General features: G+C 61.8%; 1 protein-coding gene across 3 annotated transcripts; it reads left to right on the top strand.

Moving 5' to 3' along the window:
• Nucleotides 1-24: 24 nt before the first annotated feature.
• VWA1 (von Willebrand factor A domain containing 1) lies at nt 25-10,277 on the top strand. Of its 3 annotated transcripts, none has more exons than XM_064494198.1 (4): nt 25-164; nt 1,263-1,820; nt 3,450-3,728; nt 10,047-10,277. In XM_064494198.1, the coding sequence occupies exons 1-4, from the start codon at nt 98-100 to the stop codon at nt 10,244-10,246; spliced, it is 1,104 nt and encodes a 367-aa protein (XP_064350268.1). In that variant the 5' UTR covers nt 25-97; the 3' UTR covers nt 10,247-10,277. The 3 variants fall into 3 exon arrangements, with proteins under 3 accessions (XP_064350268.1, XP_064350267.1, XP_064350269.1); XM_064494197.1 differs by lacking the exon at nt 10,047-10,277 and adding an exon at nt 3,833-5,278; XM_064494199.1 differs by lacking the exons at nt 25-164; nt 10,047-10,277 and adding exons at nt 1,058-1,153; nt 3,833-5,278.
• The last annotated feature ends 630 nt before the right edge of the window (nt 10,278-10,907 follow it).

Raw genomic sequence — 10,907 nt, 5'->3', positions numbered from 1 at the left:
GCGGGGCCCAGGGCCCGCCCGCGCGGCCGCGCGCCCCGCCGCCCAGGAGCGAGCCAGCGGCGAGCCGAGGCAGAGCGCGCCCGTCCCGTCGCGCACGATGCTGCCCTGGACGGTTCTCGGCCTGGCCCTGAGCCTGCGGCTGCCGCGGAGCGGCGCGGAGCGTGGTGAGTGCGGCGGGGGCCCGGTCGGGCTCGGCTCTTGCGCCCCACCACCCTCCGCACGGAGCCACGCTCTCCTGTCGCAGCTCCGGGGCCGGGGTGGCTGTCAGGGCACCCCACCCACTTGCGGCGCGCGGACCCCGCCGGCATCTCCGCGGGATTTGGGGGCTTGGACCGGGAGGGGGAGGTGTGTGCCGGGGAGGCTGTCCCTACCTCAGTTTCCCTCTGCATGGAGTGGTAGAGGGATGGTAAGAAGATTGGCGGCGGCCTATTGGGTTGGGGGAAACTGAGGCCCCGAAGCTCCAAAGCCCAGACCACTGTCTGTTCGAGGCACGTTGGTGGAGGGACCCATCTGCCCCGCCCCGCCCCCAAGATGCCGACAGGAAGGGAGAGAGAGGCCTGGGAGGGGCCGATCAGGCCCTGAGGCTGCTGCAGCAGGTAACCTGCTTTCTGGGTCCAGATAGAGCAGAGGATGGGGGCCAAGGGAGGGGTGACATCATCTGTGAGTGGGGTCACGACTCCAACCCGGCCATCTGGTCTGTGGGAGGGGTTGCAATCAATGCTGTGTCTTCCCAATCCCTCCAGCTCTGTACCCAGTCTCCTCAGCTGCTTTGTGCCCCTCCAGCCTGACTCCTCATGGGTGGCCTTACCTGGAGGCTGCACTCCAGCCTGGAGGCTGCTTCTCTGGAAGCCAAGCCTGAGGGAGCAGCCCTGGTGGCCCAGACCCATCCACCCACCACTCCTGAGGGCTGGGCCAGGACCCTGGGCTCCAGCCTGCACTCAGAGTCTGCAGAAGTGTGGGGGCTTGGAGGGGTCAGCTCTCCTTTGCAGGAGAAGTGACATGAGCCCGGAAGTGCCCAGGTCTGTGGCCAGGGTACAGAGCTGGAACCGCTGAAACTGTGGACCTCCTGCTGGCTTAGAACCCCTCTCCCCGCTGGGGTGCTACCCCAGGACCTTTGGGTGTGTGACTGAGAAGGCGCTCAGGGATTCCTTGTGTAAGGGCAAGTGCTGGCTTAGGGAAATCTCAGGTGCTGGGGGTTCTGCCCTGGGTGTGGGGCTGTTAGGGGGCCACCACCTGGGGCTGAACCCTCCCCTCTCCCCCAGGCCTCCCGGCATCTGTCCCCCAGGGGGACCTGCTGTTTCTGTTGGACAGCTCGGCCAGCGTGTCTCATTATGAGTTTTCCCGAGTTCGGGAGTTTTTGGGGCAGCTGGCGGCCCTGTTGCCCCTGGGCCCTGGGGCCCTGCATGCCAGCCTGGTGCACGTGGGCAGCCAGCCACACACCGAGTTCCCCTTCGGCCAGCACAGCTCAGGCTCGACTGTCCAGGATGCTATTCGTGCTGCAGCCCAACGCATGGGTGACACCAACACTGGCCTGGCGCTGGCATACGCCAAGGAGCAGCTGTTTGCCGAGGAGGCGGGGGCCCGGCCGGGAGTGCCCAAGGTGCTGGTGTGGGTGACAGACGGCGGCTCCAGCGACCCCGTGGGGCCCCCTATGCAGGAGCTGAAGGACCTGGGCGTCACTGTCTTCATTGTCAGCACTGGCCGCGGCAACCTCCTGGAGTTGTCGGCCGCAGCCTCACCCCCCGCGGAGAAGCACCTGCACTTTGTGGATGTGGACGACCTGCACATGATCACCCAGGAGCTGAGGGGCTCCGTTCTTGGTAGGTGGGAGGAGGCAGGGCCTGGGGGAACCCTAGTTGGGAGCTTGGGAAGAGAGCTGAGTCAGACTTCAGGAGGAATGTGCATGTCTGGAGCAGAGGCCAGGGCTGCAGGGGCAGTGTGCTCCCTGGAGGTTCAGGGACCAGGTGACACACATGGCTTCTCCAGGGACATGCTCAACTGTTCACCCCAGTTGCCCCCTACCTCGGTTGTGGTGGGACAGAGGGGCAGGTTTGTCTGAGTATACACCTCCAGGTGGGGCTGTCTGCTGGAGGTCCTATGAGTGAGGGACTTGGTGTGAGCCCAAGGGCTGAGGGGCTGCATCTGGTGGGATGTGCCTAAGAGGAGAGGAAGAGGAAGGAGGTTCCAAGCCTGAGGAATCTGTAGATGGAGCTTTCACTCCTGTATGTGTGCTGGAGGAGGAGAGCCAGCTCAGGAAGGGCCAAGAGCTGGGGCCCCACTCCCTGCCCCCCACCCTGTGAGGACCATCACCGAGAGGTCTGAGTGGATTGCACTGTAAGGGGTGTAGTGACTGCTGGAAAGGAGGCCAGACCAGACCGGGGAGGGCCTCCTGCAGGGGCTAGTAGCTCCACCCTGACCCAGCCAAACCCCGCAGGAGTTTGGGGCTGGAGATGAAGGGCCTGGTCACTGGCTAGGTTTGCTGTAGCACCTGAAAAGTACCAAGTAACCCCAGGGTTCTTCCCTGTCTCTCTCTCTCTGGATTAATCATCCACCTGAAACTGGAAGGGGAGGGACTGTGGGTTGGAAGGGGGTGGAGGGTCCTTCCAAAGATTTACCCCAGGACACCCAGCCCCTGGTGGCCCCTGGGTCAACAACTGTGGCTGATCCTGGAGCAGAAAACAGGAGAAAGGGCAAGAGGCTGCCTCAGCCAGGTGGGGGCTGCTGGGATTGGGGGCGGGGCCTGAGTGTGGGGATGAGCAAAGTGAGTGTCAGGCTGGCAGCTGTACACACAGCATCACAGAAAGCAGCACCAGTCCTGGGGGTCCTCGCCCTGCCCGGACGTTTCTCAGCCATACCCGCCTGCTCAGTCACCCAGATGGCCATGAGCTGCTTGGCATCCAATCTCAGAAGTGGTAACAGGTTTGGGGGGCCCACTGTGCAGTTCCCCTCCACACTCTCCTGGGGACTGGAGGCGTGCAGCTCCTTGGGTTGTCACATCTCTGATGTCCTGCAGGGCACTCTCCAGTCCTGGCTGTATGCTGGGTCCCTTTACCTTCACCATCCAGAGCTGAGCTGACCCCAGACCCTGTGCTGGCTGGGCGGGGGGCTGGTCCTCTGTTCTCAGACATCACTTTGGATCTTGCCACCTTTGAGGGGCCCTTGTCCAGGCCACTGGACTGGGTGGGAGGTGGATGCTAACGGTCCCCACTGGTCTGGGTTTGGAGCTGAGGCAGGCAGGGAAGCTCCTGATGGTGCCTGGAGGAGGGTGAGGGGGTGCTGGCTGTGCTGGTGTCCTTCCTCCAGCACCAGCACAGTTTTGCGCAGCCTTCGCATCTGGTGGGCGTGGCCAAGGCTGGGCTGGCTCCTCAGGGCTCCTGCCCTCCTCATCTGGGCATCTTCCCCTGGGGAGAAGGCGGTCTCCTTTCTCTGACCCTCTGCACCACCCGCAGACGCGATGTGGCCGCAGCAGCTCCGTGCCTCTGAGGTCACGTCTAGCGGCTTCCGTCTGGCCTGGCCGCCCCTACTGACCCCGGACTCGGGCTACTACGTGTTGGAGCTGATGCCCAGCGCCAAGCAGGGGACCGTGCTCCGCCAGCAGCTGCCAGGGAACGCGACGGGCTGGGCCTGGGCCGGCCTCGACCCCGACACGGAATACAACGTGGAGCTGATGCCAGAGTCCAACGTGCGGCTCTTGAGGCCACAGCACCTGCGAGTGCGCACGCTGCCGGGTGAGGCGGGGCGCGAAGGGCGGGTTAGGGTTCGCCGGGGTGCTGGGCCGGGGCGGGTGGGCGGGGGCGCAGCCCTACCCCGCTCACGGGCGCTTCTCCCGCAGAGGAGACCGGACCGGAGCGCATCGTCGTCTCGCACGCCAGGCCGCGCAGCCTGCGCGTGAGCTGGGCCCCGGCGCTGGGTCCGGCCGCCGCGCTCGGCTACCACGTGCAGGTCGGGCCGCTGCTGGGCGGCGCGGCGCAGCGCGTGGAGGTGCCCGCGGGCCGGAACAGCACCACGCTGCAGGGCCTGGCGCCCGGCACCGCCTACCTGGTGACCGTGACGGCGGCCTTCCGCTCGGGCCGCGAGAGGGCGCTGTCGGCCAAGGCCTGCACGCCCGATGGCGAGCGCAGCCGCGCCCCGCGTCCCCAGGCGCCGGAGGCTGGTGGCCGGGAGCCGTGAGCTCTGGGCCGGCCGCGCCCGCGCAACCGAAGGCCCCCTCCTCCCGAGCCCAGTTAGAGAGGCGCCCGCCACCCAAAACAGGGTCTTGCCCCGGGTGTGGGATGCTGGCCGGCCTTTGGCCCGCGGGGCCCCCGCGGCAGGAGAGCGCCCTGCTCTGGCGTCCGCTCTCCGGGACGTGGCCTTGTCTGACCCTCCGCTGCAGCTCTAGCAGCAGCGCGAGCCGTCGCAACTCCTTCCCCTGCCCTGCCCAGAGCTGGGCTGTCGGTGGTGTCCTTTGGGCAGGATTTAGCAGGGAGCTGGACAAGGAGTCTGGGGTCCGGTTGAAATCAGACCTGGGTTGGCTCTGGGCCTGGGACCTCAGGGCGTCTGGTGGCTGAGCCTCCTACTTGCGTTAAGGGCCAGACCCTCGAGTGACAAAGGCTAGCATCTGTGTGAGGGAGCTTGGTCTAGATGGCAGCTCTGAGTCCATGGCCACTCGGGTCCTGGATGTTGAAAGGTGGATGAGGGAAGGGAAGGAGCTGGCTTTGGCCAAGTCCCAAAGGCTTCCCTGGGGGGACAGGACCTGGGAGGGGGAGGGTGGGGTGCTGGGGGTTGATCACGTGGGCAGCAGCCGGTGGATGGACAGGTCATCTTCACTAGGACCCTCAGCTGGCTTGGGGGCAGTGCTTGTTGGGGACAGTGGCACTGCTTTCCTTCCCACTACCCTACAGGGCCCAGCTACACCCACTGGGATGCAGTTGGCACCTTTTGGGAGGAATGGGACAGGAGCCTGGCACTCAGGACCTTAGAGACAGGAGACCTCCCCCCTGTGGAGGCCCCAGGGCCCACATGGGCAGGGAGCCTTCCCTGCTTCTGGGTAGGGAGCTTCCATGCTGGGGGTAGCGATAAACAATGTTCTTCCAGGGGCTTCACCCCAGCGGTTCTCTGCAGCATCTGACACCATGTCCTGTCACTCCTTACTATCCTGGGGCCACTGGACACGGCAGCATTGCCCTCCCTCAGCCCCGCCAGGCACCTCCTCCTCTGCCTGGGCTGACCCAGTACTCACTTTGCCTCTTCCCTATGAATGTCTCAGACGAAAATAACAGTAAATCAGATGTAAACTGAATCCTGAAGTATCCTGAGAGTGTTTTACTCCTTGTCAAAACATGTCAGCCCTGTAAAAGGTTGCAAGTTAAAAAAGAAGAAGAAAAAAAAAAGTCTTGGGTGGAGGCCAGTGGTACCCAGGCTAGTGCTGGGGAAGAGGAGAGGGGAGCCATCCCCCTCCCAGTGCTGGGACTCAGGTCACCATGCCACTTGTGGCCTCTCTATGCACCTCCTCTTCAGAGAGCGTGGGCCCCGTGTTTGTGTGCTGGGACTGGGTGGTTTGGACCGGGCGTTGCTGGAACCAGGGGCAGCCAGCCCGCTCTGCAGGATGGCCTCCATCTCTGCTGACACAGCCACACCCTCAACTGCACTGAGGCTTCCCCCTGCCACTTGCTAATGGGAAGAAGAGCCCCTCACCCAAGCAACTGCAGCATCGAGAGGGTTGGTCTTGGGGCCCCTGGTAGCATCTCAGTCTGCCTGCTGGGGCCTGGTGGGCCTGTGTGTGGAGGCAGGTTCCCCGGAGCTGCCTGCCACCTTTTCCCAAGCACCTGCCTCTGAGCATCATGAGGCCCCCGGCCTACGTGCCCAGGGCTTGCACTGCCCATTAGTTCAGTGTGCTTGGCATTCGTGGGAGTAGCCTGTGCCCAGGGACCCCTGCCCTGCCTGTGTGAGCAGAGTAGGGAGCAGTGGAGCTGGGCTAAGGTTGTGAATCAAACCCTGGGGGCCGATGGTTGTGACTGGCCAGGCCAGAGTTGGGAGGATGCTCCTGGTGGATGTTGTTTCTCATCCATGTCCTCCCAACCCCCTTGAGGCAGGCCTAGGGAAGCCTCGGCCTGTGGCTATGCGGCTTTCTGCTTACTCCTTGACCGGTGGTCAGCAGTAAGCAGTCAGCTAAGGGTCAGAGACTCCTATGATCTCAGCTGCTGGCGAGTGTGAACAGCAGGGTCCCAGGTCCCAGGCAGCACTGCCCAGCAAGGGGAACCCTCCCCAGGCCTGGGACCTGGGCCGGATGCACCCCCGAGGGGCAGACCTCCCCCCATAGAAGCCTGTGTCCCTCAGCCTGAACCCCTTGGGGGCTTGCAGGTCCAAGTACACTGGCCACCCAGAAAAGTCCCTCTTCCACACTGAGCCCCCAAGCCCAGCTTGCAGAGCACCCTGCAGGTGGCAGGAGGAAAAGCGGGAGATGCTGGCAGGTCGATTCTTAAGGGCTCAGTCACACTCTGAAGACAAGTTGAGTGATGAGCCCCTTCCCCAATCCCAAGAGAGGGCACAGTGGCTGGAAGACACACAACCCCACCCCCTGGAAGAGGCTCTGGGCTCACCTACTCTCTGCTGGATGCTGAGGCCCAGTGACAGGAGCCCCCACTCCCCTCTTCGTGCCAAGGAACGCCTCTTCTGGAAGCCCTCACCTTGGAAGTGTTGCCCTTTGCTTCATCCCAGTCTTTAAAGGTTTTTGAGTCTGGGCCAGTCTGGGAACAGTCTCCAGGTCTCCTGCCCCTCCCCTCCACCTCCCGTGACACGTAGGCCCTGACTCCTTGGTTTACTGTGGGTCTGGGGCCGAGGCTGCACCCTGCAGCCACTTCTTAAGGCAACTATGAGCTTCCCGGTGCACCTGAAAGTCAGAAAGGGCTGTGCAAGAGGTCCTGATCCATGTAGTGGGCCGGGTCCATGTGGCAGGAGTGGGCCAGGCTGGGGAGGAACCCGCTGCTTCCAGAGGACCCCAAAGGAGGCTCCCCCCGTGGTGCCGGGCGGCCTGGTTCTCACACTCACAAGGATTGCTGCCGTGTCCCAGGCTGTAGGAGGAGAAACCCAAGGGTCCACCAAGGCTGCGTGTCACACTTGTCCCATTTGGGGCCTTTGCTGCAGCCCAGGGCTTGCCTGACCATGGCAGGGGGCTGCGAGGGCCAGGTAATGGACAAGCTGCCTGTGAGAAGGCTGGATGGCAGCTAAGTCTGGAGTCGGGTCTCGGGGAAGGAAGTGGGCGTCCACAAGGGGGTGGTACAGCTGGTTACTCCCTGGGGCAGGAGCAGTTTCCATGGCGACAGTGATAAACTCAGTTGAGTCCGGAAGCCTCCTGCGGGGGTGAGGGGGCAGTTTGGGGAAATTAAAGCCCCAGGGCAACAGCTGTATGTCTGCTGCTTTTTTTCCCCGGATGAAAAATTTTCTTCCAACATCCGTTCCAAAATGACGTCAAGGGGAATCATAGCTCCCCCTAGAGGTGAGGGTGGTGAGGTGCGGGCCCAGGGGAGACCCTGCCCCTTGGGTCCCAGCCTTGGGTGCAAGGTGGACACAGCCCAGCAACACAGTAGTGAGGGGAAGGTGTGGCTGCCAGCACCATTTTCGGGAAGGGGGCTGAGGTCTCCCCCGCAGGGGCCAAATGGGGTGGGCGCAACCCCTCTTCACTGATATGTTCACTAGGAATTAAAACACCTGCCACTAATTTCTCACTTCTCAGAAATGGCAGCGGTGGACACACCCATGACAAATTATATCCGCTTAGCCACAGACACTATGTGCACAGGAGCAGAGGCCACGGCTCACCTGACCCCAGAGCCACACGTGGGGTGCACAGCTTTGCCTGGGGGAGGGGGTGAGAGCCATAAGCTTCTCGACTCTGCATGGCTGGGGTCCCGGCCGGCTCCTGTTCCACTGCTGCTTCTGCTCCAGGGCCAGCTCTGGTGGACATGAAGGCATCCCAGGCAGGGCTGGGTGGCTCTGTCTCCTACTGGCAGCCACTTACAGCCCCTCTGGGAGAACACTAGGGCTCCCTTAGTGGCCATGGGGTTTGAGCGACTGCTGGTCTCGAGGTCTGTCCAGACCATGCAGCTGATCCTGCTTTTCTCCTGAGAAGGCAGAGGTCCCAACTCAGCCCTTTAAAGCGAGTGCCAGTGCTCACGGCACGTCTCCTGTCCTTAGCCGGGTGGGCAGGAAGCTGAGTGCCTATTCTCAGGCCCCCCACCCTGTGTGCCTCTGAGGATGGCTGGGCTATGCTGGGCTGATCTGTGGGTCCAGCTGGTGGGGAGCTGGAGTGAGGCTCCCTGGAGGAGAGGACAGTGGCTGGGGCATCTGAGCAGGGAACTGCTTACCAAAAGCAAACAATGCAGGAAGACAAGGCTGTGGGGACAGTGAGCTTAGGCTCAGTCCCAGGTCACCATCCAGTCCTGAGCCCAAGGCAGCATGCCTGAGCGCTCAGCGCTGCTACCCTCCTCACTGCTTCTTAACCCCCGGAGCCAGGAGGAAGAGCTGCAGGCACCCTGCTTTGGTGGGTAGCATGGGGACCCTGGGGGCTCAGGCTCTGGAGGGCCAGGCTGAGCAGCCTTTCTTTTGGCTGGACTGGGGTCTGCCCAGTAGGGGCAGGTGTGGGGTGTGCGTGGGCTGAGGCTCCAGAGACTGGGACCAGCAGGTCCTTTTGGAACCTGGAGAGAATGGGAGTGGGAGGGGCCCAGCTGGGTGAAGGAGACAGACTAGTCCCTAAAGGCCCACCTGTCTAGGAGAGCAAGACTGAAGAGGGATGCCAGGGGTCTGCCAGTCCAAGTGGACAGGCTTCTGCACATGCGATGTCCCTGGGAGACACCAGGCAGGTGAGGCAGGTGGTCACTGCAGCCTTAGTGCTGGGAAGCCCTGGGGCCTGACTGGAAGGTCATAGTTCTAGGGTACTGTGAAGCTCCCCCGAGGTCTGGCCCAATGCAGAGGACCCAGAAGCCACCCCAGCTGCCCAGGCTCTGGGGGCAGAGTGCTCTGCACTCGGCCTGGGTGGGGCGCACTCTGCTGCTGCTGGCCTGGGCTCCGAGGGGCAGCTGTGTCCCCCACTCTGGGCTTAAGGTCAGGCTGGAGGCCAAGCTGTCCACCTGCATCTTTAACTTCTGCGGCTCCCCTCCAGGTCTTCAGTGCTGGAGGACTCCCTCAGAGAAAACTGCGCTGTAGGGAGGGGGGATGTTGGGGGAATCCTGTCACCTAAACGGCTCAGCATGGGCAGCTGAGAGCCCACTTTTGTCAGTTAAACATGAAGGCATCAGGCAGAAAGCACCTTCCTGATTCCCTCTTAATGACTCACTGTCTTTGGGAAAGGTGTGTCTGTCCTTCCCAGCGGCTTCCAGTCTAAGATTTAAAGTGACCAACACCAGTGGACTGGCCATTTTGCGTGGTCCGTTGGAAACTGGAAGTGTGAGTGGCGCTACTCTGAGAGGAGAAACGTCCATCAAAGGGAGGGAGTGCAGTCACCTAAATCTTGAGCAGCAACCAACGCTTTGTTTTTTAAATTAAGCCAAGTTAAATGAAATTGACTTTTTTGTGAGACTGACTTTTAAATGCAGAGTTTTATTTTCAAAGTTGTAACTTTTAGTGTAAAAGTACACAAGCTTGCCAAATGCTGGCCTGTGGACAAGGACCTCATGTCTCTGACCCATTTCCTCTTCTTTATCCAGTGAAGCCCCCTGGGGTGCTGTTGGAGGTATGGTTTTCTACTAGTCCATAAAAACCTGGATGATGGCCAGTGGGGGGCAGTTGGCTGGAAAACTCATTTGTTTTTTCTCATTTGGAAACAAAATAAAACAAACAACAAACCCCAGACAGAATCATCTTAGAATTATCTTTTTCCTATTTTTATTCAGGTTTAAAAATGTTTTCAATCTAATGGAGAAACTCATTCTGTATAATTCTGGGAACTTAACAAATTCCATCAGGGAATGATAGCAGGGGATATTGGCCCAAGAAGTGAACTTTGCTAACTTTGGACACTGAGTTCTAGAGCAACGCTGGCCTCTGTTCATCCTTGTCTCCCTTTGTCTAAGGCGGTCTGGCTTGCACCTTGGTCCCTGAAGCAAGCACACAGCCTTTGGAGGTTCCCAAGGAGAAGCCTCACCCGTCAGTGACCAGAGCCTGGACCCCTCAGCCCTGTGGAGCTCTCCTCCAGAGAGGACGTCCTCTGTGGGGCCTTGCGGGCTCTGCCTTCCCATACTCCTGGGGTTGGCGATCTGTCCCTCTGTTATGACCCACTTTGAGAAAAGAAAAGAATATGCAACCACGACCACTGAGGTTAGCTGGACGCCCGGGAGAGCCCTTCGTCCTATTGACAGTTGCGGGCGACTGGCTGAGGCCGCGCTTCTATCATTAATCTTAGTAAGCGTCGACTGTGTACGCTAGCACCGAGACTCACGGAGAGCAGCCTCACTCCTCCAGGCCCGGCTCGCCCTGTGCCGCCCGACTGACGGGGCGGCCCGGCCTGCGCTGGACACGTCCGGCCTGCGCTATGCGCTCCAGCGGTGCATGCGCTTGCTCTCGGCTTCCGGACCCCTCGGCCGCCAGGTCCCCCCCACCACGGGGCCCCCGACACCCCCGGGCCCCGCGCCCGCCCCGGCGGAGTTCTACCCCGCAGATGGCCGCATCCCGCAGGCTCTTCCTCCCGCGGCAGCTCCCTCGGTCCGGACCCCGCGCATCAAGAGCTCCCGAGCTCCAGCACCTGCTTCTCCGCCGTGGCGGAGGCCGGAACTCCGTGCGCGCCCATAGCAACACCCCGGCCAGTGTCGTTGCTACGCGGCATGGACGTGTCGAAAGGCGCACAGGTGCCCAGCCCCTCAATTTTGTCCTCGATCGGCCCCTGTCACCTGTCACCTCGCCCGCCCCCAACGGCTTGCCCCGCGGAGCCAGCTCCA

This window comes from Camelus dromedarius, chromosome 14 (genome assembly GCF_036321535.1).
Source record: "Camelus dromedarius isolate mCamDro1 chromosome 14, mCamDro1.pat, whole genome shotgun sequence".
In the NCBI taxonomy this organism is placed as follows: domain Eukaryota; kingdom Metazoa; phylum Chordata; class Mammalia; order Artiodactyla; family Camelidae; genus Camelus; species Camelus dromedarius.
Note: the sequence above shows the minus strand (reverse complement) of the source record. Positions and strands in the feature narration are given on the sequence as shown.